The following is a 24,318-nucleotide window of genomic DNA, read 5'->3' on the forward strand; positions in this document are numbered from 1 at the left end:
CCTTGATTTCTACGCAAGGCCTTGAATATAATAAAAAAAGGCTCTGACACTTTGTACTTGCCGGAATGATTTCACTTCGGAACCGTAGTGAGGGGAAGCGCTGGCGTTGTTTCGGCAGAGCAGACGTGCGCTTACCGTCTGTTGACACACGTGTCGCGCTGTGCGAAAAGTGCGGACAGCGTCGTGTCCCCGACCTCCTCTGCCCCGATTAAAGGGGCTGTGAAGGGTGCTCTAATAATGTTTCGGCATGCCTGGGATATTGAAGCACGCCGCTTCATGAATAGTGTCCAGCAAGGATTTTTGAAATGCGCTTTGTAGAAGCTGATTTATCTGTAGTTAAAATTTGAATTACAGCGTCTTCGCGCCTTTCCCTCTCCTCTCTCCACTTTTTGCACGCTAGAAGGTAGGTCCTCCTTCGCCGACCCCCCCCCCCCCCTCTGGGAGCGGAGCTTCCCCTCCCGCCGCAGATAAGCGGCTTATTGGCCGTGGCCACGGTAGCTGCCTGACGTCTGAAAGAGTCTAACCAATGGCCACCTCTCACCTTGTCTACGCAGATGTGGGGGATGGAGGAGGGTGTGAGCATGAAAAAGTCGCCGGAAAAGACTCGCCAACTTTGTCGCGCGATTGTGGGTCGTCTGCTGCGTGTAGAAGAGTATTATATGGCTCCGATTTTCATGGCAACACAGTGCAGTGATTAAGTGAGTTAATGTGCTTTTCTCGGAAGACGCTTCAGAGTCCCTTTAAGCTTTGTTTTTAGCCGCAGGATCACGCACCAGCCAGGCCGACGTCTCCCCTTGTTAAACTGGTCGATTTGGTGAAAATGTTTTGATTCCTGGAATTATTTCCTTTCATATCCCTGCATGGGGTCTTTTCTTTTGTGATGAAAAATTATAGCAAAATATTCAATGGAGGTCTATAAATTACGCTTTTTAGATGTGTGGTCGTCGAAAATTGTGATGTAAATTGTTTGATTTCTTTGAGGATTTCTTTGATTTCAGTGCCGCATTTCTTTGACCAAAGCGAAGGCGAAGAGGCCATAAACGAGGGAGTAGACTTAAGGTTCGTTTCAGACCTTTCACATTTTCTGCGATTGACATTACTTACCCCTGTTGCGACGCATGCCTATTGAAGCTCGATCGACGTTACTATTGGGTTGCGTGGCGTCGTCGCCGGGCTGCAGGCATCCGGTAGACCATGGCGACCGAGCAAGGACGAGACGATTTCTAGTGCGAAACTTGCACAGTTTATTCCAAGGTTGGTGAAAGTTGAAGAGAAGAAAATGAATATCCCAAAAGCACCTTTAGGAGCCCCTTAAATAGGCTCTCTAGAATCGTCGGAGGCATCTTGCTTCCGTCGACGTCACGTGACCGGCACAGAGTCTGATTGGCGGAAAGAAGTCACGCCTCATTGCGACGAGGCATGGTGAGAGAAGGTCGGGTGAAATTCCTTTCTGCACGTGGTGCCAGACGCCAACCCTGTCAGGAGAAGTCATGCCTCATTTGGACAAAGCATGGTGAGAGACCGTCGGGTGGAATTCCTTTCTACACCTGGTGCCAGACGCCAACCGTAACAGCATCTCCGGCGGGGGAGGAAGATCCCGACGCGTAAGGGACAGCAGCCGCTGTGCGAGGGATCGGTTTTTCAGTAGCAGAATTCCCCTTAGAGATGACGACCCCTTAGTTCGTAGCTGGTAGGTTCCTGGGAGTTGGCATCAGTCCTCGTGGCGCTCTTGTGGCTTTTTTCCCTGGTCTTGTCCGGTGAAATTGGTCTTGCAAACAGATCTCGCAACTTTACGTCTCCGGCGTGGGCAAGCAATCTCCCAGGATAGTGCCGGACCCGCAACCACAAAACAGCGAGCACAAGGCCACCCTCCTCTAAGACACACCAGGCTTTAAAAAAAAGGAAACCCGCTACACCTTTCCCATTCTTTACGCGCGTCCCTCCCCCCCTGAACACTAAAAACAGCCATTTCTTGAAATCGCTAAGACGTGGTTAGTAAAATCAGCTAACAACCGGCTACACTTCGAGAAAAAAACGCATGAACGAATGTAAAAATACCACGGAAACCCGGGTGAGCATGAGGCTTTTGTTACTCTAGGGGCAACTACTCATACCTTCGGCATTGCCGTTAAGCTTACCCTTCTTGTAGCGAATATCGAACGAGTACTGTTGAAGAGTCAAGCTCCAGCGCAAAAGACGGCCGTTTTTCGTAGGCATGGACTGCAGCCAGGTGAGGGGACAGTGGTCAGTCTCTATGGGGAAACTTGAACTAGCGATATAGCAAGCTAGCTTCTGCACCGCCCATACTACGCAGGCGCATTGCTTTTCTGATGCACTGTGTGCTTCCTCCCGAACTGAAAGCGTTCTACTGGCGTACAGTATAGCGTGTTCGTTCTCGTCATCTCTCTTCTGACAGAGCACCACTTCCATACCCCTGTCGCTGGCATCACACTGAATAATGAATAGCTTAGAGTAGTCGGGTGCGTTCAACACTGGCTGACTCGTTAGTGCTTTCTTCAGCATACTAAAAGCCTTTTCTTTTGCGTCATCCAACTTTACCGTTAGTGGTTCTGTTTTTCTGAGAGCATCCGTTAAAAAACTCGCAATCTCGGAATACCACGGGATATATCTTTGGTAATAACCCGCCAAGCCAAGGAATGATCTGATGTCCCGCTTGGTGCGTGGTTGTGGGAAGTTGTCTATTGAGATCAGTTTAACCTCGGAAGGCCGATGATGTCCTTGCCCTATTACGTGACCTAGATAAGCTACCTCCGCGCGCCCTAATTGGCATTTGGGAGCCTTAACAGTTAAGTTGGCCTCTCGTAGACGACACAGCATGGTTCGCAGGTGTTGCATATGGTCCGCCCATGATGAAGAAAAGATCGCTATGTCATCGAGATACGGAAGTGCAAAGTCCTCCATTTCTCGTAGCACCTGGTCCATAAGGGCAGAGAAGCAATATGGCGCATTCTTCAATGCAAAGCTCAGGACTTTCGGACGAAAGGTTCCCATCGGGGCAATAAACGCCGCAAGCCTACTTGCCCTCTCGGTCAACGGAGCCTGCCAGTACCCTCTTACTAAATCGAGCGTAGAGATGAAATTAGCACTGCTCACTTTTTCAAGCCTTTACTCGATATGCGGTATTGGTTAGGTCTGGTCCTTCGTGATTAAATTGAGCCTGCGGTAGTCGATTCGATACATGGTCGCGGCTCCTTGCCTGGGACCTCAACCAAGATAAGAGGCGAGGTACAATCACTCTCTCCTGGCTCGATTACACCTAGCTCTAACATCTTGTTTATTTCAGCCGTCATGATTTCACGCTGACGAGGCGAAACGCGATAAGATTTCGAACGAACTGGGTCCGACGAGGTTAACTCGATATCGTGAACGATCGCAGTGGTCCTGCCCAGCGTGTCTGAAAATACGTCTGTAAATTCAAACATGAGTTCCCTCAGTTCGGCCCTCTGATTGGGATTCAACTCCGCCTGTTCTACCAGCTTGTCAATGGTCTCGTGAATGTCTTTTCTCTCCGTCACGGCTGTTAACTCCGGAAAGTCGACAGGCATCTCCTCATATTGGTTAAGGGACATGTTCACAATGGCCTCCCTCTACCGGTAGGGTTTAAGTAGATTGCTATGGTACACTTGTGGTGTCCTTCGTTTTCCAGGTACCGCGATTACGTAGTTTGTTTCAGATAATTTCTGAATTATGTCAACCGGTCCCACCCATTGAACCTTCAGCTTGTTTTTCAATGTGGGTTTCAGGATCATTACCTTTTCCCCAACTTCAAAGCGTCGCGTGCGAGCCGTCCTGTCATAGTAATGCTTAGCATTGCTTTGTGCCCTACGCATTTCCTTCCCTGCTAATTCTTGAGAAGTGTGCAGACAGTCCAACAACTCTAGCACGTAGGGCACAACCGAAGTATCGTCTGCCCGGCCTTCCCAGGCTTCTCGAACAATGCGAAGAGGGGAGCGAAGGCAGCGTCCTTAAACGAGCTCTGAAGGTGAAAAACCTGTTCATTCGTGCGTTTCAGTTCGAAGCGCGAACATCGCTGCAGGCAAGCAACTCTCCCAGTCGTCTTTGTGCTCATAACACAGGGCTCGCAAAAGCCGTTTCATGACTGAGAGGACTTTCTCTACTGCGTTTGACTGCGGGTGATACACTGAGCTATGAATGATTTGAATACCGCACCTTTCCAGAAACATCGAGGTCAGGGCGTTCGTAAAGACGGATCCTTGTTATGACTGGATTTCTGCGGGAAACCTTACTCGCGTGAAGATAGACAAAAGCGCGTTGACGATCTCCACCGAGCTTAATTCTTTGAGAGGCATTGCCTCGGGAAATTTTGTTGCGGGGAAGAGTGCAGTAAGAATATGTCGATAGCCAGACTGCGTTGCAGGTAGTGGCACCACTGTGTCTATTATGTGCCTGCGAAATGGCTCCGTGATAATGGGAACAAGTCTCATTGGTGCTGTAGCCTTATATCCGGGCTTGCCTATGCGTTGACATGTGTCGCAGCTTCTTACTAATGCTTCTATGTCTCGAAAGCAGCCGGGCCAGTAAAATTCCTGCAATGAGCGGTCCTTTGTTTTACGAATTCCAAGATGCCCTGTCCAAAAGCCCCCGGGAACCAGGTGCAGGAGCTGCTCGCGATAGGGATGCGGCACCACGAGTTTGTCGAATTGCACTCCCTTTCGACTGGTGTACTTTCTATAGAAGACGCCTGCCCTCTTGAGGAACCTTACGTTCCGTTTGGCCACAACTTCTTTAGCGTCTGGCCTTAGGTTACGCAGGGTGGAATTTTTTTCCTGCTCAGCAATCAATGTGGCATGGCATACATTCAATAACTTTTGTATGCATTCTGCCTCGCGACACATTTCAGGCTCGGCTGCTTTCCTGAGCTCTTCATTAGCTGGTGTACTTTCTGCATTATCCCCTATAGGGCTGTCCTGTTTGGTGCTGGGGGACAAATCCCCCGTCAAACCTTTTTCCTCCACCAGTGGACACTCATACACTGCCTTGGCCGCGAGCTCCCTTGCCTTGGAACGAGTAAAGGCTTGCACTATCCCTTCACTAAACCCGATTCCCCTGCGTCACAGCAAATCCTCAGATTTGTTAGAAAACAAATATGAATATTGAGGCGCGAGATGTGCCGAGACGGCAGCTTCAGTGTCCAGTACTCCAAAAGCGCCTTCGATACGAATCTTGGCCAAAGGGAGACAAACACTGGAGGTTTGAACGGCTGCCTTATCCAAGCACATTCTCCCGTGAACTGGCCTTCCTCTACGTACGACGGATGCACCACGTCCATTGTGGCTGCCGAGTCGCGAAGCACACTACACGGTTTGCCATTTACCACGAGGTCTCGAATGTACGATTCTAGCAATTTCAGATTTTTCTCTTTTCTAGTTAGTGACATCAACAAAAGTTTGGGATTTTTGCATCCCACGGAGGTATGCCCTGTTTGCTGGCAGTTGTAGCAAACTATTGGTTTCCTGGCCTCGAAAGCTTTTTTTTCATTTGTCTTTATGCCCTTTGTTCGGGTGAATCCTCCCTTCCCTTGCTGTTCTCGTCACTACTTTTCACCAAATCTGATCTTTCCTTTGATTTATACTGATTCGACTTTGACCATCTCTCTCGCTTGTCGGGTCTGTATTTAGTCACCTCTTTCTTAGGAGCTTCGTTGCCTTCGAACGCGCGGCGGGTTACGTACTCCTCAGCGAGATTGGCCACTTTCGTTATAGTGTCTACGCCTGGCCTATCCTGAACCCAATACTTGATGCTTACTGGCAGCCGGCGGTATAACTGTTCTAAGGAAACACACTGCATTGTCTTTTCGGCGTCGCTGAGTGCACCCTCTTCTCTAAGCCATTCCTTCAGGTTTACCTCCAAAGTGTACGCAAAATCTGAGTATGACTCGCTTTTGGTCTTCTCGACTTCCCTGAATTTTCGCCTGAACGCTTCTGCTGATAATCTGTACTTTTTAAGCAGATTTGCTTTTACTTTATTGAAGTCCTCTGCTTCTTCTTTCCCCATGCGGGCGATGATATAAGCTACCTCAAGTGGCAGTAACGTAAGCAAGCGTTGCGGCCACGTGTTTCTCGCGAATTGTGCCTTCTCACACGTGCGCTCAAACTGTACCAGAAAAAGACCTATGTCCCCTCCTCCTGCGTAGGGTGCCTTCAAGTCTGTCATTCTGCACTCGCTTTCGCGTGCCTCTGTGCTAGGTCTTTCAGTATTTTGAGCTTTCAGAAGCTCAATCTCCAGCCACTTCATTTCGAGGTCGCGCTCTTCTTGTTCCTCTAGGCGCTTACCCTCCTCCTCTTTCTCTGCTATGCTCTCTCGGCATTCCTCCAGTTCATCGTCATCTGCCCGGATCGCTTCGATCGCCTCTATTATCTCCGGCTTTCTCTTTGATTCGGCAATTTGGAGGCCCAACTCTTCGGCCAGGCTCAACAATTCCGGCTTCTTTAGTGCCTTCAAGTTCATGGCTGCCCTTAGTGCTGCTAACTCTCCACTCTATAACAACCTTGACGTACTCAAAACTTCCGTCAAAGGTTAAAGAAAAATCACTGCACTGTACTTTCCACAAAATAAGTAAAGCCAAGTGATACCTTAGTGAAGAAAAGCCGTGCACTCACCATATGCAGTCATGAATCCAGACACCTTCCTTCCGAACGTTGTCGCCAGGACGAAGCGGCTACGGCCTCGTAGTTGTCGTCCAAGTTGGGGTCTCCAGGGTTGCGTATCCCAATCGCTGCCAGACAGTTGTTACGACGCATGCCTATCGAAGCTCGACCAACGTTACTATTGGGTAGCGTGGCGTCGTCGGCGGGCTGCAGGCATCCGGTGGACCATGGCGACCGAGCAAGGACGCGACGATTTCTAGTGCGAAACTTGCACAGTTTATTCCAAGGTTGGTGAAAGATGAAGAGAAGAGAATGAATATCCCAAAAGCACCTTTAGGAGCCCCTTAAATAGACTCTCTACAATCGTCAGATACATCTTGGTTCCGTCGACGTCACGTGACCGGCACAGAGTCTGATTGGCGGAAAGAAGTCACACCTCATTGCGACGAGGCATGCTGAGAGAAGGTCGGGTGAAATTCCTTTCTGCACGTGGTGCCAGACACCAACCCTGTCAGAAGTCAAGCCTCATTTCGACGAAGCATGGTGAGAGACGGTCGCGCGAAATTCCTTTCTGCACCTGGTGCCAGACGCAACCGTAACACCCCGTCCCGTCATAATTTCGTAACGAATAAAATAGAATAATTCTATTTGTCGCAAACGATTGCTGGTACATTGAGGAGTGTAACAAATCTCTCGATTTTTTTCTACACGTGCAGTAATATATGTTAGTTATTGTTTTAAGAAACGTTGTCATGAAACTATATGCAGCATAAGTACTGACCATATAAAAATAGAATACCGTAACCATACAGAACAGGGCTTTGTGAACATGCTGGCATAAAAGAAACTTGTGCCCATTCTACACATTTGTTTAAGGCCTTCGGGTGACTTGACAAGGGTGTTAATTAAAACTACCCAACTGCACGAGGTATAGCTGAACATAAAACGCATTACTGAAACTAGCGTAGCAATTTCATATTTGCACGAAATCTAGTTACATATCACACGAAAACACTTTTCTTTGCCGCGTCCTCTCTCAATCTCGCTACGTGTCTCTGTTAGTAGCCCGGCTGTGGCTGCTTCTTTTCAAACAAGCTGCGCGATCATGTACTACCTCGGGAAACCGCTTCTGACACATGCATGTCGCAATGAAAAAGCATGTGGCTTTTAGCACACTTAAGGTACGCTGTTCTAAGCACGCCAACGTGACCGCGCAAGACTGACACAATTTACAAGACTTCTTTCTACTTGAATCAAATAATTATGTTGGTCCCCTTATATTAAGAAATACTTTCAAATAAATATTAAATGCCATAAAACGCGCCATTAAAACATGCTGTGCTGTTAACAAAGAATGCATTGGTGGCGAGTGAACCTAATGGCGCCCCGTGCACATCGGCTGAAGGTGATAAATACGTGTGCAGATACATATGTGCTTTTCTTTTCCTTGCGCAGTTATAAGCCTACTATGCTGATGTTAAGGTGAATGAACACAGCAACTTGCATGTTGTTTATGTACGTACATACATTAAGTGGCAGCGCCGATCGACTACCAGACTTCGCGCTTTACTACCGCGGCCCATTCCCTGTTAGCCAGTTTTTTTAATGCGGCGCTTATCTGCGAGAAACATATCGAGGATAATTTAAAGTTAATTCTATGCTGCTACTTGGATCCAACAGTTACGCAGCTGGTCAGTATACATGCTGCTTCTGCAGTGAGCAGGCATGGTACAGCCGCCGGTATCTGAGGCAGCTGCGGTGTACAGGCACGGGCAGGCGGAACCTGTTTTGCCTACCACGCGAAAGTCGCTGCTGACATGAACGCCACCGCATCTTCGTGACGGCGCGGGTTAAAGGAGGTGTAGCTTAGCCTTGGCTGCATAGCCGCAGAAAGCTGTTCGGTCGACGCGCTTGGCTGGAGGGCTGCTTTTGAGGGGAATATGCTGCTTCGTTCTTGAGTTGTACACGACTACAGTTGGTGATCCGAGTCCTTTATTTGTGTCACGCGCATTAGGCAAGCTAGCAAGCCGCAGTTCTGCTAACGTGTGTGGTTGTGGAAAACCGAGCAAGGGGCAGGCAGAGAAAGAAGCATGCCGAACCACCCCAGCCAACAGCACCCCCCCCCCCCCCCACCGCAAGACGGGGACAAGCAGCCTGGTTTGCCATGGTTTGTCTATAATCCTCTGAAGGCAGGCGGAGCAACAAAAGAAAAGCCTTCACACAGCGTGGGTCAGGGAAGTACCGGACACATATGTCAACATGTCAACGAAATCCAGTCTCGGGTCGCTCGGGGGAAAACGGGCATTCATGGATCAGTGTCGTATCCTGGTGGCAGAATCTGAACGGCTCGCAAGATGGTGGCAGTAGAACCGCCACTTTAAACTGTAAAAATATCAAACAAAATTTAAAAATGTACTCTGAATTGTTTGAGTGAGCCTGACTTAAACTACACTTGAAGCACCTCATACTTCAAGCTTAGAGGTGTAATTGCTTTCATGCGCTTGTTTTTTCTTCTAATCTTTCGTTCAGAAGAAGCCTTCCTTTTAACCAGAGATAGCATGACATACCTCAATGGTGACAGCAAAGCATTTCCACGTGCTCTGCTTGCTTTGCAAGTGTGGCATCTCTATTTTCATTCTTTTATGTATTTCAAATTGAATACCCAAAGAGAGCGTGGATGAAGACACACCTCTTATTCTCTACAGATGCCAGGGTGTTGGTTCTGTGTAAACATCGAAAGCAAGCTCCGGAACAATTGGTTCGAATGTTCTGTACTCAATAAAAGATTTGTTTGAAATTAGTCACTCTAATTTCGTTGTCGCATTTATTGTGTAACACAAAGCTCTAAACAAGGCTTCCAAAGGAGTACTGCATTTCAAATGGGCTTCCTCATAAAATGAAATATACTCGTCTGGGCACCAAAGATACCTCGCTGTACGTGAGTGTAAAGCATGTACTAAAATGATCATTAATACTCCTTGATGATCAAAATATTTACTTCAAAAAGAACCCCTGTCCTAAGAGGAGTAAAATTCTTACTCCTTTGCACAACAAAGATACCTCTCCGTATGTGAGAGTAAAGCAGGCACTAAAAGGAGCACTAATACTTCTTGATGATCAGAACATTTACTCCAGAAAGAACCCCAGTCCTGAGAGGAGTAAAAGTTTTAGTCCCCAGGGAACACCAAAATATTTTTCCGTGCGTGAGAGTTTTACAACTACTCCTGTCTTGAGAAGTAAGTGAAACATGTTTTCGGGAATGTGCTATGCAATGAGCCATTTACTCCTTTTTGAATGTTTTCCCGTTTGCAGTGTAAATCTGGCAGAGTGGAACTCGCTCAGTCGAACTGCACAGTCAGTCTTTCGCCACTCTGTTTCGCTGGGCGTTCCGTTTTAATCTTCGTCCCTGGGCGTGAATTCACTCTCTCCCCTCTTCCCCTCTCCACTCTCCCCCCCCACTCTACACGGCGCACGCGCACAGCTCTTGCAGGTCAGTTTCGCTGGTGCGCCGCACTGCCGGCAGCACAGCTGCACCGCACCACGTGGCCAGCCACGTGACCAAGGCCACGGCGACGCCATGGAGCTCACAGGGGTGCCACGCTGAAGGCTGGAAGAGCTGGTGGAGTGTAGCTCTCGCTTCAAAATATTATAAGTCACCTACAGTCAACACGATCAGCTTGGCTACCTGCAGTGCAGGACAAAGGCCTCTCCCATTCATGTCCAAAGAGCGCTTTTTTGCTCCAACTGCGGCCGCCTTGCATATTCGCATAAATTTCAAAACCTAATCCGCCCGCCAGACTTTTTGAGGTCACCTGCTGCCTTTACTTTGTCTTGGACTTTACTGCGCTACTTCAAAGCAAGTTCCACACGAAGTCATGTGAAAAATGACGCGCCTACCCTTCACAAGCTGCTCGCTTACAAACGACGGCCCGTGAAAGCCAGTGACGGACAGGCCACATTTCGTGAGGACGGTGGCTCGAAAGGTATTAACAATGAAGTTGCGCGAAAACAACGGTTCGCTGGCCACAGCGGTTGATTTGCCGCTCGACAAGGGCAATGATTTATTGCGAGAGCCGAAGTGATATACTGTTAGCAGTGACGATCGTATCAGAGGAAGCCCCCTGCTTGTGTAGTCGCGTTGCTCGTTGAAAAATGCGTGGTAGTGTTCCACTACTGCATCACAATAATAAACGTCATCCTCGCGCATCCCTATCATTACCGGATAAACGATGTTGACAACGCAACACACCAACACGCTACAGAAAACGCGAAAGCATTCGTGCGAAACAAGTGTGGAGAGGCAGCGCATTCCTCACATGTGTGTGGTGTGTGTGTGTGACGTCAACAAAATAGGGTGACGTCATCAAGCGGCCGCATGCCGCACAGAGCAGCGCAGCACCACCAATTCAGATAATCCTATATATCCGGTTAGTCTGCATACAGCGTGTTCAAAATTAGACTTTACTGATCTTTTATAAAATTGTAAAACGCCGTACACTAATGCCGCTTTTTCATGTTGGTAATGCGGCCAGGCGGACACAAATTGGCCTAATAATTGGCCTCATAAATTCAGTAATTAACTAAAATTCATTAAATAACGTTTTATTCACTGAAGTTAGCTTGCATATATACATTGAGAACCTGGATGCAGTTGCTTTAGAGAGCTTTTTCATTTTGTACAATTTTAGTAAGGCGCCTTTGCCCTCAGATGCGCACGTCTAAATTTTCGCCCCAGTTCGTCTAATTACGCATGCAAGACAGCGGCTCTCGTGTGACGCAGCTGTTTCGCATGGCACTCCGCCTTGCGAGAGTGTGCAGCGAATGGCGACGCGTATGACTTTTCGCTCTGGGCCAGCGTTTTCCTTCTTGGCGATCGAAACCAAGGAATCACTGTTGGGTCGGCGATAAGGGAGAGCTATTTCTTTGAGCGATCGCTTTTACACCGGGTAGAAAGACGCGATGCCGCTCGCTGCACACTCTCGCAAGGCGAATGCGACATGCAACCGCTGTGTCACACTAGGCAGGTGCTTCACGCCGAGAGCCGCTGTCTCGCATGCGTAATTAGACGAACTGGGACGAAATTTTAGTCTTTCGCATATCAGGACGCAGGCGCGTTACTAAAATTGTACAAAATGAAATAGCTCCCGAAAGCAACTGCCTCCAAGTTCTTAATATAAATATGCATATTAACTTCATGCAATGAAAATTTAATGAATGCATTTTAGTTAATTACTCACATTAAGGGGCTAAGTATTGCCCAATTTGTGTCCGCCTCGCCCCATTACCAACGTGCAAAAGCGGCATGAGCGTACGGCGTTTCACATTTCTTTTAAAAATAAGTAAAGCCTCATTTTGAACAGGCTGTATACACGACACTGGCCGAACTCCATGTGGTGCCAGTTTTCCCAACATTTCTCCCATAATTGTTTCATTTTTTTTTGTTTTATGGGGTTTGACATCCCCCAGAGACTAAGGCTATGAGGGACGCCGTAGTGAAGGGCCACGGAAAATTGCTACCACTTGGGGTTCTTTAACACGCGCTGATATCGCACAGTACACGGGCCGCTAGCATTTCGCCTCCATCGGAACTGGACCGCCGCAGCCGGGATCCAACGCGCGCCTTTCGGGACAGCAGCCGAACGCCACAAGTGAGCCACCGTGGTGGCTCGTCCCAAAATTGTGATGAACGGTTTGTCGTAAAGCGGTTGGGTGGTGCCATACGATTTCTCGTTGCATATGGCTTAAAGGGACACTGAGGAGAACCCTATCAAAATTTTTTGTTAGCAAAATCTGATAGTTCGGCATTTCATGGCTTTGTTGACGCTTGTCCAGGAGCGAAAGATGCATTTATTTCAAAGAAATTTGGATTCGAAGTTGAAAAATTTTTTCCCGCCGCTCTGATTCAAACTAGAGAACTCTTATGACGACACGGAGAACTCTTATGACGACACGGAGAACTCTTATGACGACACAGAACGGAGTGACGTGAAACGTGACGTAAACGGAGACTCCGTGATTTCTGGCGGCTAGCGGTGCGGTGCGCAACCTTCCTTTGCAAGCCTCAGAGATTCGTGACATCCATGAAGTATGGAAAATTCCTCCATGGTGGCGCCTCTTGTCCTATGGCGTCATCACGCGTGTACTTGCGAGATTGGCCTGTGGCGGCGATACCTGTATTTTGGTTCTTGCTATTTTCTACATTACAAGAGCTTTGTTTTCAGTAAGAGTGGCGTTTTTGTGATCAGGAGCTGGTATTCTATGGATACAAGCCAACTTCAATTTCTTCTCAGTGTCCCTTTAACTGTGCTAGTCAAGTTGGAGGCTTGCTTGCAACAGGGAGTCGAACCAACGATATACAGAAGAATAAGCGAACATTCCTTGAACTCCGGGTTTGCTACGTACACAGGGAACCTGGCCAGGCTTTCTGCTCGGCACAAGTGCCATGCTTTGTTTGGCTACACCATCATACCAGATAATGTGAGTGAGAAAGGTTAGAGAGAGAGATTAGAGAGGCATACTCAACCTTCGAAGCAGACCCTAAAATCTGTGTTAATGACCCGTCCATTGCCTTAACAGAAACAGAGACAGAGGTAATCAAGAACGGATAGAGGTGGGCAGACACGCGCATCATCTTAACCAAATAATCGGACACATCACGTGCTAAAAATCTATATAAAGAAAGTGGTATTTTAGTAATAGACAGCTGAGAGTTCGCACCTCGTATGTACTAGTCAGCGTCTTTGCTTCGTTGTCAGTAGTGTTGTGCAGCATCGCGCAGGAAACCAAGCGCCCAAGCAAGTAACGCTTTACTCCGCCGCGCAGCGCTGCCTTGCAACACTGAAGGAAAGCAAACCAAACCTTCTTGCACACGCGCTTGACTTCAGTGATCAGCTTAGAGGCAAATGGCGGCGCCTTCTTGCACGATTATCGACGCTACTTTTCGTTTTGCCAGCTTGCTGTGAAACTGCGAAAAAGTGCTTTTGAATGCTTACCCGCCTTTTCACCATGTTATAATACCGCAGGTGCTCGGCCAGAAAACAGCGGTGGCAAATTGCTGGGCCTCTCAGGAGGTTCGGGCGAATGAGGCGGCCATACTCGTTGGACGGCTCTGGAGCTCGACCTGCGAGGAGGTGCCATGGATAGTACTACGATTCATGGTACCGACATGCAATCAAGACAGACGGCTCTAACAGAGTACCGCATCAAGTAGCAGGACAGAGAATTACGTGGCTGCTCGCAAACCATGTAATAAACAAGTGCATTAGTGCTTCCCGGGTATCGCTTCTTGGGACTCGCGTACCATACTCTAATGCAGAAGTTACGGTCGAAAAGCAACCAAGCACAGCAAGAAAACACTTCGGACGCCCACCATCAGCAAGCTATACGTCCACTAAAAGTTATGTAGCTGGCGAAGAAATGAACTCCGTTATAAAAGGGCTCAGAGTACTATGCTTTCGTCTGGGTAGCCGGCGTCTTGCTAGCCCGTTATCATTACTTCAAAGCGTTGAAACAGTAAGGTGCGACGCGCAACACTGTAATTCCCTTCCCTGAGTAATAGTATTCCCGAATATAAAGATGATTGCCGTTTATCTTTTGTGTGCGGCGAAGATTTCTGCACGAACTACTGGACGTCGTGTATGCCTGCCTTGGCATTCAACTTTTGAAAATATTCCTTTTAAATCAGATGACTGGATAATTGATTTAGTTTATCGGGGTTTAACCTCCCAAATCTCCTCAAGGTATCAGAGACGCCGTAATGAGGGCTCAGCAAATTTCGACCTCCTGGGATTCTTCAACGTGCTCTAACATCGCAAATTGCACGGGCCTCTAGAATTTGACCTCTATCGAAATTCGACCACCTCGGCCAGGATGTAACCTGCGTTTTTCGGATAAGCAGCCGAGCGCCATAACCACTCAGCCACCGCGGCGGACAGCTGGCTAATTGATTGTTGATACTGTAGAAGCATGGGCAAGTTGGTGTGACATGGTTTTTTCAGCAGAGCAGAAGACAAAGGACGTGACAAGTGCACAGACACGGCGCTGAACTTACAACTGGTTTATTGAGGTGATTTTCACTACTTAAATACAGTGGCAACCAATCTTAAATGAAAAGACAGATACAGAAAACAGATTGACGAAAATGACAATTCCTGAGCACAGGTCTACAGTGGCACAAGACCAGCTGCGCACGTTTTTCTATTCTCATCAAGGAAACGTAGTTCTTTATCAGGCAGAGCTATTGAGGCAACGCTTACGCATTCATCTTTGAATTTATGGATTTCATGAGCTTCAATGATTTCACGAGTGATTTTTGTTCTATTATCTGACAGCACTCGACACTAAGTGAAAACAGGATAACACGGCGGTTTTTTGTTCTTTTTTCTTTCCTCTGTGCAGTCTCTGCAATGAATGCCAAGGCGACGGGAAGCGGTGCCGCTCACGTTGTTGTTGGGTTCCCGCAGCCGGTCGTTGAGGCAACGACACTTTCCGAACGCATTTGAAATTTGCTCAGCTCGTTTTCAGTGTACAACGACGATGACGATGGCGGTGGTCACTGCGGTCACACTGCTGCGACAACGACACTGTCACGGTCAACAGCAGCATATGAATGCAGTGGGACAAGTTTTCTAGGCCAACGACACCGATGAATCCGATCGGCGGACGGTCAGCCTTCATGTACTCGGCAGGCCGGCGGCTGAGCGAAAACACGCTGATGAGCAGACAGTGTGAATTTTTTCGCGCTTCTACCTTATCCGTATTGAAAATAAGCGAAACGAGCGGGTATATTTCACATGTGCACACTTGAAACACCCACCAGCGATAAGCGCTTGCCAAATTGATTTTTTATCGGCGGCGACTCCCTTCCCTTCCGCGGCGACTAGGCCTAGCGAGTCCGCAGGGTTACGTCTGTGAATTCGGCGGTTGTGAACAGCTAATTCACAAGTTTAAGCAAATGCAAATTATCAATGAGTGTTGTTTTGACAACAGTGATCTGAAATCAACTATTGCTCACATCGCAGGGCTCGCATATGATGAACGGGAAGCGCCGGTGTTGCCTATACCGCCGAGCACTGCTTTACGGCCAGCAGCAGTCGTCGCCGTTCCTATTTTCTGGATAACAAGTTATGCCTTTTCAATTACCGCGAACGGTTCCCAATCATACTTCTGGATAAAGTAGGTTAAAATAAAGTGCTTGTCACGCCGGCAAAATTGGGACAATTAGCGACAAGCACCGGTCGTACGCGATGTCAGCAGGCCGGCTGTGGAGTGTTTCTCAGGCGAACGATCGTATTGGCGCTTCCCACAGATTGTCTCACTGCGTTAACAAGCCCGGGCACAAACAGTACAAGTAAAAAGAGATTATTTACTAGAACTAAAGTGCAGAATGCGTTTTACGTCAAGCAAACGAACGCTAACTGTTCGTACGCAACGATGTAAACAACAGTATGAGTGCAACCAACCGTCCTCGTCTGCGCACTCTTGGGGAAATTTCATGCTCATGCGGTAAATGTTCATTGGTCTAATATTATCTGCAAGCACTTATTTAGACAGAAGAGGGGAAATTTGCTAAACAAACAGCAAAGAAAAGCGAACAGCGGGTATCGAGATGAGCAGCCACAGAGCCGAAAGCAGCCGCGCGGCTGTGGGCGGGGCGAAGCGATGACAGCGGCGGCGCCTATTGGTCGGTTCGGGCCGTGTTTGCGTTTCGAAGGCCTCGGAGGTCCGTCGACTCGAATGTCATCTGAATCGAATGCCGTTGAAAAACTTGGTGTAGCAGCGGAAGTTCGGCAGTCGAGCCGAATGACATTCGGTTCGAAGGCATTCGAAACGCTGGTGTAGCAGGGGTATAAGGCGCCTGGAGCAAACATTTCTGGCAGAGAAAAGTGACCCTAAGGCTAAGGCAGTATAGCGGCCCTCCTTTTAGCCCTCTGTGCACACTGAATTGGTGCTGTCGCTCTAAATATGACGCAACGCTCGAGTGGATGGCCGCAACAATCTCCGTACGCACGCTGTAGCTTTGAAAGGAAAGGGAAACGATCCTGCCGCTCAAACATTAAGCAGCTTTCCCCGCATCATCTAATCTTGGTGCTACCATTACGCTAAAGGTTCTCCGGCGCCGGCGCGAAGACTACTGCGCGGCCACACTTGCTGGATGGTGCAGTGCAACACACTTGCAGCAATTCACCTCGTTGCGTTCGATGTTCTTATCGCCTGATTTCACCAACTAAAACAGCACGGCGGATCGCACCAACTGAAGCCTCAGAAAAACAAGAGGGAGTCAGACGAATTCAAGCTGTACCCGAAAAATGTAATGCATTGTGGCAACTACCTAGTAGCGTTCCAGAAGGAGAGATTATACAGATCGTGGGGCTCTTCATTAGGGTGCACTCTCAGTGAACTCGCACAGTTGCACGCATGGTGCAAGCTTGCAGAAATGAAAGTCTCATCTTCTATGTCCACACAAGATCGGAGCCTACGGGCAACAACCACTTCGGAGGACGACGTTTTGATCGCGGCAGATTACGCATAATCGTTCAGCTTTTTTGCAGGAGGTTCTGCCCCGGTCTCATCTTTGAAGGGATGACTAACAGAAGGCAGCCTGAAGAGCCGGGTGGCTGTGCAAAAGCCGCGTCTGTCCCATGAAAACATAACCAGTCGCTTTAAGTTTGCTAGCCTGCAGAGCTACAAGAGCTTTGACGAATGGGAGGCAATTTGTACTCTCGAACGAGTCGACCTACAGCACCATTTAAGATTAGAAACGGTAAGTCCGGCGTGCTGACAGCACTCACAACGTTTTCGAATATATTAGTACTGCAGGATGTGGCTGCAGCGGTAGAGTGCTGATAGTAGTAAACAGCGCAAACCGAACGAAACACGATAGGGACTGGAAGACATCATACGCGCTGACTCGTAAATGAAGGGCGAAGGGATAAATGCAGAGAAACCCAACGAAAACTGCGCACATCCCACATGCGTGGCACAAAACGATTACACAGAAACAAGCTACTAGACAGAAGCAAAGGGTAGCCACCTGCCTAGGTATGCGAGTTCCGTATCCAACAGGGGTTTGCTTACACGTTACTATTAAACTCAGGAGCTCGAAAACAGCTCCCATGCACGAGTCATGTACTATTCGGGCACTAAAAAAAATAGCTTGCTTGTTGGTACGTTAACTCCTTGAAATTCAACTTGATACTCGAGGCGTGGACGACGGAAGACACTGCGAGCGCTTATAGTAAAACCATTGTGTTGGTAGTCAGTATTCGCAGCGTATTTTTGCTTCGCCCTTGTCTATGACACCTTGCACGTCGAAACGTTCGAGGGTTTGTGTTTGTCGCCAAACGACACATATACTATGAGGTCACGTTTTCTGTTAATATGCCGTCACTGTTTATTTGTCGCCTCATTCGAATGTACCACTCGCTACGCACAACAAGCCGCCATGTTTTCAGCGTTTGGGGCTCTATGGTAGCTACGCTGCCACTCTACATTGGCCTTGCCACGGGCGCGTTGTTCTGGGATGTTAACGAAAGGCTGGATTGGAGCTAATGGGTTCTGAATCATAGTTTTTGTAACCGCCGAAAGGGTGTGACTGCACAAAGAAAATACGCAGCAATAGGATGTCGTGTAAGGCCAGGGAAGCTTTTCACCAGATGTAACGTTATGTGGCCGAAGCAAATGAACACTAAAAGGCAGAGTGGATGAGCCAGTTTAAAAAGAACATGCCATGTTTCAAAGCCGTCGTGACGTCGGCGATCTGCCCTGCGGTTAGGTAATTTGAGTTTCGTGCTGTGGGCAGCTAGTTGAAGATTGAGGTCGCATCGCATCTTCAGTTCAGAAGGTATTCCTACCTACGCCGGCAAACTTGCGCTTAACGAAGCCAAAGAGGAATTCAGTGCTTTCCATTGGGTTCCGGATTACGTGCGTAATGTACCTGCTCGCTTGCGCTCTTCGCTTTCAGGCAGATGTCTACGGGCGTGTGCTAAGCCGTTAGTTCGAGTGCTTTACAATCTTCAGGAATATTTGCACCGTGATCTTAGTATATGCAGCCCGGAAGTGGTTTCTGAAGCCTTTAATATACCCGCTTTCAGCTAAAGCAAAAAATAGCCACCCTATACCCCATCGGATTCAGTAATGCGGCCTACCGCATACGAGAGTGTATACGGGCATACGTGCATGCAATATTTTGCAGCGACCGGCAGCGCTGTGTGGCGCTATGTACAAAAAGTCCTCAAAGTTGGGTCCTTCCATGCAACAATGAAGTGATTGCTGCAACTTTACCGTAGCATTTATATCAGCCCGACCTCACGACCGTGCTAACCCAAGGGTAGCTCGCAGTTACGGGCTGAAACGTCATCGACTGCGTGCGCTGACGTTGAGAACGCCATAAACTTCGGACGAAGTCGCAAGCTCGGATATCACTGCAAGGAGAAGTTGCGCCACCTCACTGCCTGTAGCAAACAAGCCTTCCTATTGAGGTCCTTCCCCAGTGCCGCTCCATGAACCAACAACTTAACACGCAGGATGTTTACTACACAGGAAGCCAATAGAACACGAATAGGGTGATTGTATTTCAATGCGGCTTTGAGGGCATGAGCGCAGCTATGTTTGGGTTCTACAGCAAAGCGAAGGGCGTTTTGGACAAACTGGGACCTCAGTTGTTGAGGAGCGCCGCCTGTAGGGACTGTATGTTGGGCAACGCGGCGTTTAGGAGAAATACTTATCCGTTTTATCTTCCCAAAGAGAGAATAAGAGCCTCCAAAATAATAAGAGCCCGCCAACAGTCCCTCGAGTCGCAGGCAAGGTTTTTACCGCGTTCTTTTCTCCACGCCACTGAATTTGAATGGAATATGGCGGCCGCTTCATGACGGTCGCAGCGCAGCAATCGCCTTTATTCTTTCATACCTAAATTTTCATCGTCGTTTTCATGAGGAATAACCTAAACTTTCACGTGTAACCTCGGCGACGTCTTGTCCTGTCAGATTACAAAGAAACACAATTCTTGCAACTCCTTTAACCACCGCCTGGTAAATCTGCACAGTTATTTGAGGACTGCCCGGCTAGGCTTTGGAAGGGCGCCGTTCATTGCTAATTCCCCGGCCCAATCTGTGCTATGGGGTCCGGCAAGGCTGGCCTGTAGAAGCCTTCTGCTTTCCATGCGTGGCAGGGCGAGGGAAAGAAATGCGGTACTCTGAAACCTTACCCAAACACATTTTAGCCCCACACCGCTGTCCACTCGGGCGTCAGCGACTGGTAGCCGTCAGCGGTTGCTCTAACGTACGGCAGACCAGAATGGCGACGCCGTTTTCACCAGAAAAAAGTCGCACGCATGGTTTAGCGCTGTCCAAGGAGTCACGAACGCTTACCGGCACCTCTCGGCCCACGTGGAAGTTCTCCACTCTGCACTGCACCAAGAGAGGCCGCTCTTTCGTCTCTTTGTGTCGTTCCCCCTGGCGTCCCAAAGACATCCTCCCGGAGGCTAGCTCCTTCTGCAAGGGGAGCGGATGACTTCATGAACACGAGGCGATAGCAAGGCTGCGCTGCAGTGCGCCATATTGAAAGTGTGCTGCCTACTGCAGCAAGGAATGGCATTTTAGACTGTAGCGAGACAGCTGAGTTTGTGACACTTGTGCAAGCACCTGCGCCTCTCCGCCGCTTCTCCTGCTTCTCTTCGCCTGCTTTCGTGCTGCTTGCAAAACAGGAATGACATGCACGATCCTCACGTACGGTTCATGTACTGGCAAACGTCCCTCCAGCATGAAAGGGAACAAAGCTTGAGCATTGGAACTATATGTTACTCCTTACTTTTTGTGTGACAAGCTTGCGTTCTTCGGTCTTCTAACTAGTTTTCCTCCTGTCGTAGTATATCGAAAAGTAATTTTCATCTTCGGTAAAGAACCGAAAATTGCCGTTCTGTGTAAACTGGTAGCCTTCTTGCATATTGAGGGATCTGTAAGCTCACTTTTTCGAAAATCAACGCGACTGCGTTATCCAGTGGTCCGCGCTTTCCTTACATCGAAAGTAAGCCCCGGACACAGCCGCGGCGGCTGAGCGTGAAAATGACACCTTAAAGAGACACCCATGCCACGTGTCTACTTCTCTTGAGGCAGTGCACGAAGTGCACTGTTACAAGCCGAGCCCCCGTGCTCTCTCAAGGCGCTCTTGACGCGTGTGAATGTTGGTCAGTGCGCCGGAGTAATGCCTCAATAAAACTTTTGTCCATGGGCTACTCGGCGCTTCAGTGTGTTGGGTAATAACTTATCGCAGCATAAACACATTCACAAGGGAGTCCGTTGTCCTGTGTGTCTCACTTGTGAACGTTATTACGTTGCGCTGGGTTGTTACCCAAGAGAATGCGTGAATGGCCAACTCAACACGCCACGCACACGCTTTTATGCAGCTTACATTCGTGAAATGGTTCTCCGGATTCTTTCTGGAGGTCAACGACGTTTGGATCACTGCTATCATCGGCGTCGACTTATTGCAGTACCATGGAAGAATGTACTTGGCTCTATAGGTGGGGCGCATCCAAGGTGCACATGTAAACTGCCGCACACGAGCGTTCATTGTGCGCATAATCGGCAGCAGAGACGTTCCCAGGCCTATTATAAGATGCCAGCTGCAACGCTTCTACCCGAATGCGTCCTTTCACGCGAAGCGAGAGCACGAAGCAGTCACAGGCCAAGAATGAGTGTTTATAGAAAACAAAAACACTTTAAGTAATAAGGACATGTTTGTTCTATACTTTAAAATATTATCGCAAGGACCGGAAGTGAAATGAGCAATAAATCGAGATTTGTGGCCACGGATCGCAGCCACAAGCCTACAAATGAAAGCTATAGATCTTTCTGAAATCATTATTTTTGAGAGAAAAGTGCACTATGTCCCAGGCTAAGGAATGAGCCATAGGCATCAGCTACACAGTACCGCACGGCACGTAGAAAGGTGATTCTCTTTGTCGTCTCCTGGCTGCAGACACGAAGGTATTAATCGTAATTGCGCTTTCGCTAGAATTCCTCTACATCAAGCAGAACGCTCCCAGAAAAAAGGACTAACATAGTTTGCTCTTCAGCCGGTTGGTATGCCACATTGGTTTCATCGGCTAGTGTCCAGCTATGCTCAGTTAACTGGCCCTGAACGCTCGTGGCCTTGTGTTGGAGCCGGCACAAATTCGTTCAACTATTGCAATGGCTCCAGGAAGCATAGCAGTATGGCTATTCCGTATACTGCGCTGAGGTTAGCGTTGGCCGCAAGTTTTTTGTTAAGAGACACCTTGTGAATAATGGACAATGCTGCTCTATAATTTGATGCCCGTCGAAGGGAATAAGGAGGCCTGCTCTTACACGAAGTCAGCGGCCAGTAGGAAAGCGGTTGGGGCACTAATAACCACTCAGAACAGCAGCACGCTTCAACGCCGCACAAGCACTGTTCGCGCTCGGTGGACCAAAGTCACAGAAAGGTGTGCGCTAGTGGTAAACTATCGCTAAATGAAGTAAAAAACGCAGTACTAGGGCATACTATCGACTACAAGAGTCACATGAGCCTTGCAATGCAGCACACAGAAGGGACAAGGAAGGCTGGCACTAACCATTTTCGCCGGGGTCACCGCCGTCCAGATAGTAGATCCTACGGCGATTAAAATAATATTCGTTGCGTAAAAAACATCGAAAGATCCGCCAAAAGATACTGTCTTCGTCCATCACTCTTTGATTATGTCTCGGAACAGTTGAGCGCGCATGGGCGCACGCGGCACGCTCAGAAAACGGCTCTGGTTTCCGAACCTCGCGCCGCAGGAGCGCATCCGATGACAAGGACGACGACCAGAGCTGCTGCTTGTTATTCACGAAAAGCTCAGTGGCCACGTTATCAGCTTCCGCAAGTTAGGTTCACGCAGAATCTGTTAGCTCCGCTTCAGGTTGATCTGATCTCCTTGCAACGAGTTGCTGACACGCAGGCTGATCCCGTCTTCTATTACGACTTTATTTTCCCGTCCCATGCGAAGCATATGCCCGCACATACCCTAAATGGTCTTCTTTCTGAACACCTACAGAATTTTCCACATCATACTGTTCTCTCCACTGATGCCTCCGGCAGCTGTGAGAAGGCGGCGATTGGCATATATTCGCAGGATCTAGATTGGAGCTACTCCGTTCGTATCCCTGATTATACTCCTATATTCTTCGCAGAGTTTTTGGCCATTGGTTTGGCTCTTCTCAAAATTCCCAGACATGTCGCACGGGTTCTTATTCTCACAGACTGCCTTTCAGTTATTGTCTCTCTCCAAAATTCGGAAAAATCTTTCTTGACTCGTTCACTTAGGTTTTTTGTTCCGAGCACAGTGCGCGAGATCCGTTTGGTCTGGGTACCTGGGCATTCAGGCGTCTATTTTAACGAGGTGGCTGATTTATTGGCAAGGTCAGCTCTCAGCGCACCTGTAATATATCCCGTCCCTCACCTCATTCTGTTAGCAGCTTCACGTTTCCAGCGGTTCCAACATATTTCAGCCACTTTGAGTGATCCGTTGCTGAATACCGTGGACTTTCAACACCTAAAGTACCCATGGAATATCCGGTGGTGTAAGTCAAGGCTTTGTGAAGTGTCCATGACGCTCCTGCGATGTAGAATCCCTCACTTAAACTTGTACTTATGCAGGTGCGGGTTCGCTGCGACAAACCTTTGTGTATCATGTGGGCAAGTTGAATCAATCGATCATTTTCTCCTCTCTTGCCGGCGGTTCGCGGTTCAGAGAAAGCAATATCTGGAGGTTCCTCTTTCGAGACTAGGACTGCCTCTGTCTCTTACAGTTCTTCTATCGTTCGGTGCGAGTGCCAAGGGATTCCCGTTAAGCAGTGTATGCGGCTACCTTCACGATTACATAAGTGCAACTAATCGATTATCCTGTTAGCTATACACAAAATTCTTTCGCATGTCCAAAAAGGCTAGATTGATTCTATTCCGGATGACTCATACCTCTTGAATTCATTTTATTTTTCCCAATTTTTTTTTATCTTGATTCAGTCTTCTGACGTTTCCTTCCCCGCGCAAATGCTTCATTGGCATTCTACCCTATACCTTGGCCAATCCCCCCACGTGGGTATGTGCCATATTACTTGAGGAGAAGAAGAAGAAGAAGAAGAAGAAGAAAAGCTCAGTGGTAGTGTCTCCAACAGACACCTAACTGTACATCTCCGTAAAGCATCACTTTTACCGAATGCCGTAGGTGGTGTCCATAAAATACTTTTTAGGTACAAAAATATATCTTAAACTGGTGGCCTCATATTAAGCATAAGGTCGCGAAAGGGACACGAGCTCTGGTCCGGCTGGCACGATAGGAAATAAGAATTCTGCTATGCGACAATGTTCTTTGTGCATAAGACTAGCTGTGTGAGGCCCGCACCTCAAATAGGCTGTGTTGTATTCTCTGCTTGCGCAAATTACAAGTTCAGCACTTATTCCAGTTTGAAAGGCGCGGTTTCGTCTGCTTTGGACTCCCAAACTTTATATCTAACGCTGTCCTATACCTGGAGGCCCTTAATTCCGACTCCTGTTTCCAACCGCTCTATAGGGCCGAACCTTCCTGCGGTCTTCAGTCCCTGCCTTCGATGTGGCTACCCTTACTTTCGTTTCTCACCCTAGTCTTTTTTTTTCAGTTGTTATTGAGAAGGTTTCGGTTCCCTCAGGTGGTGTT

The 24,318-nt window shown here is 48.3% G+C and overlaps 1 protein-coding gene across 2 annotated transcripts in view; it reads right to left on the minus strand.

The window, feature by feature from the left end:
- Positions 1-22,376, minus strand: part of LOC144102519 (uncharacterized) — a 168,182-nt gene extending 145,806 nt beyond the window's left edge. Inside the window, exons 1-3 of one of the 2 annotated variants that reach the window (XM_077635776.1) lie at positions 22,219-22,376; positions 19,997-20,119; positions 13,622-13,749 (exon numbers count right to left, since the gene is read on the minus strand). In XM_077635776.1, the coding sequence (XP_077491902.1) occupies positions 13,622-13,749; positions 19,997-20,119; positions 22,219-22,330 (363 nt within the window). In that variant the 5' untranslated portion in view covers positions 22,331-22,376. The remainder of the gene's footprint in view (positions 1-13,621; positions 13,750-19,996; positions 20,120-22,218) is intronic. The other variant, XM_077635780.1, reaches the window with a different exon arrangement.
- Positions 22,377-24,318: the final 1,942 nt, after the last annotated feature.

Source organism: Amblyomma americanum, chromosome 1 (genome assembly GCF_052857255.1).
Source record: "Amblyomma americanum isolate KBUSLIRL-KWMA chromosome 1, ASM5285725v1, whole genome shotgun sequence".
NCBI classification, from domain to species: Eukaryota; Metazoa; Arthropoda; class Arachnida; order Ixodida; family Ixodidae; genus Amblyomma; species Amblyomma americanum.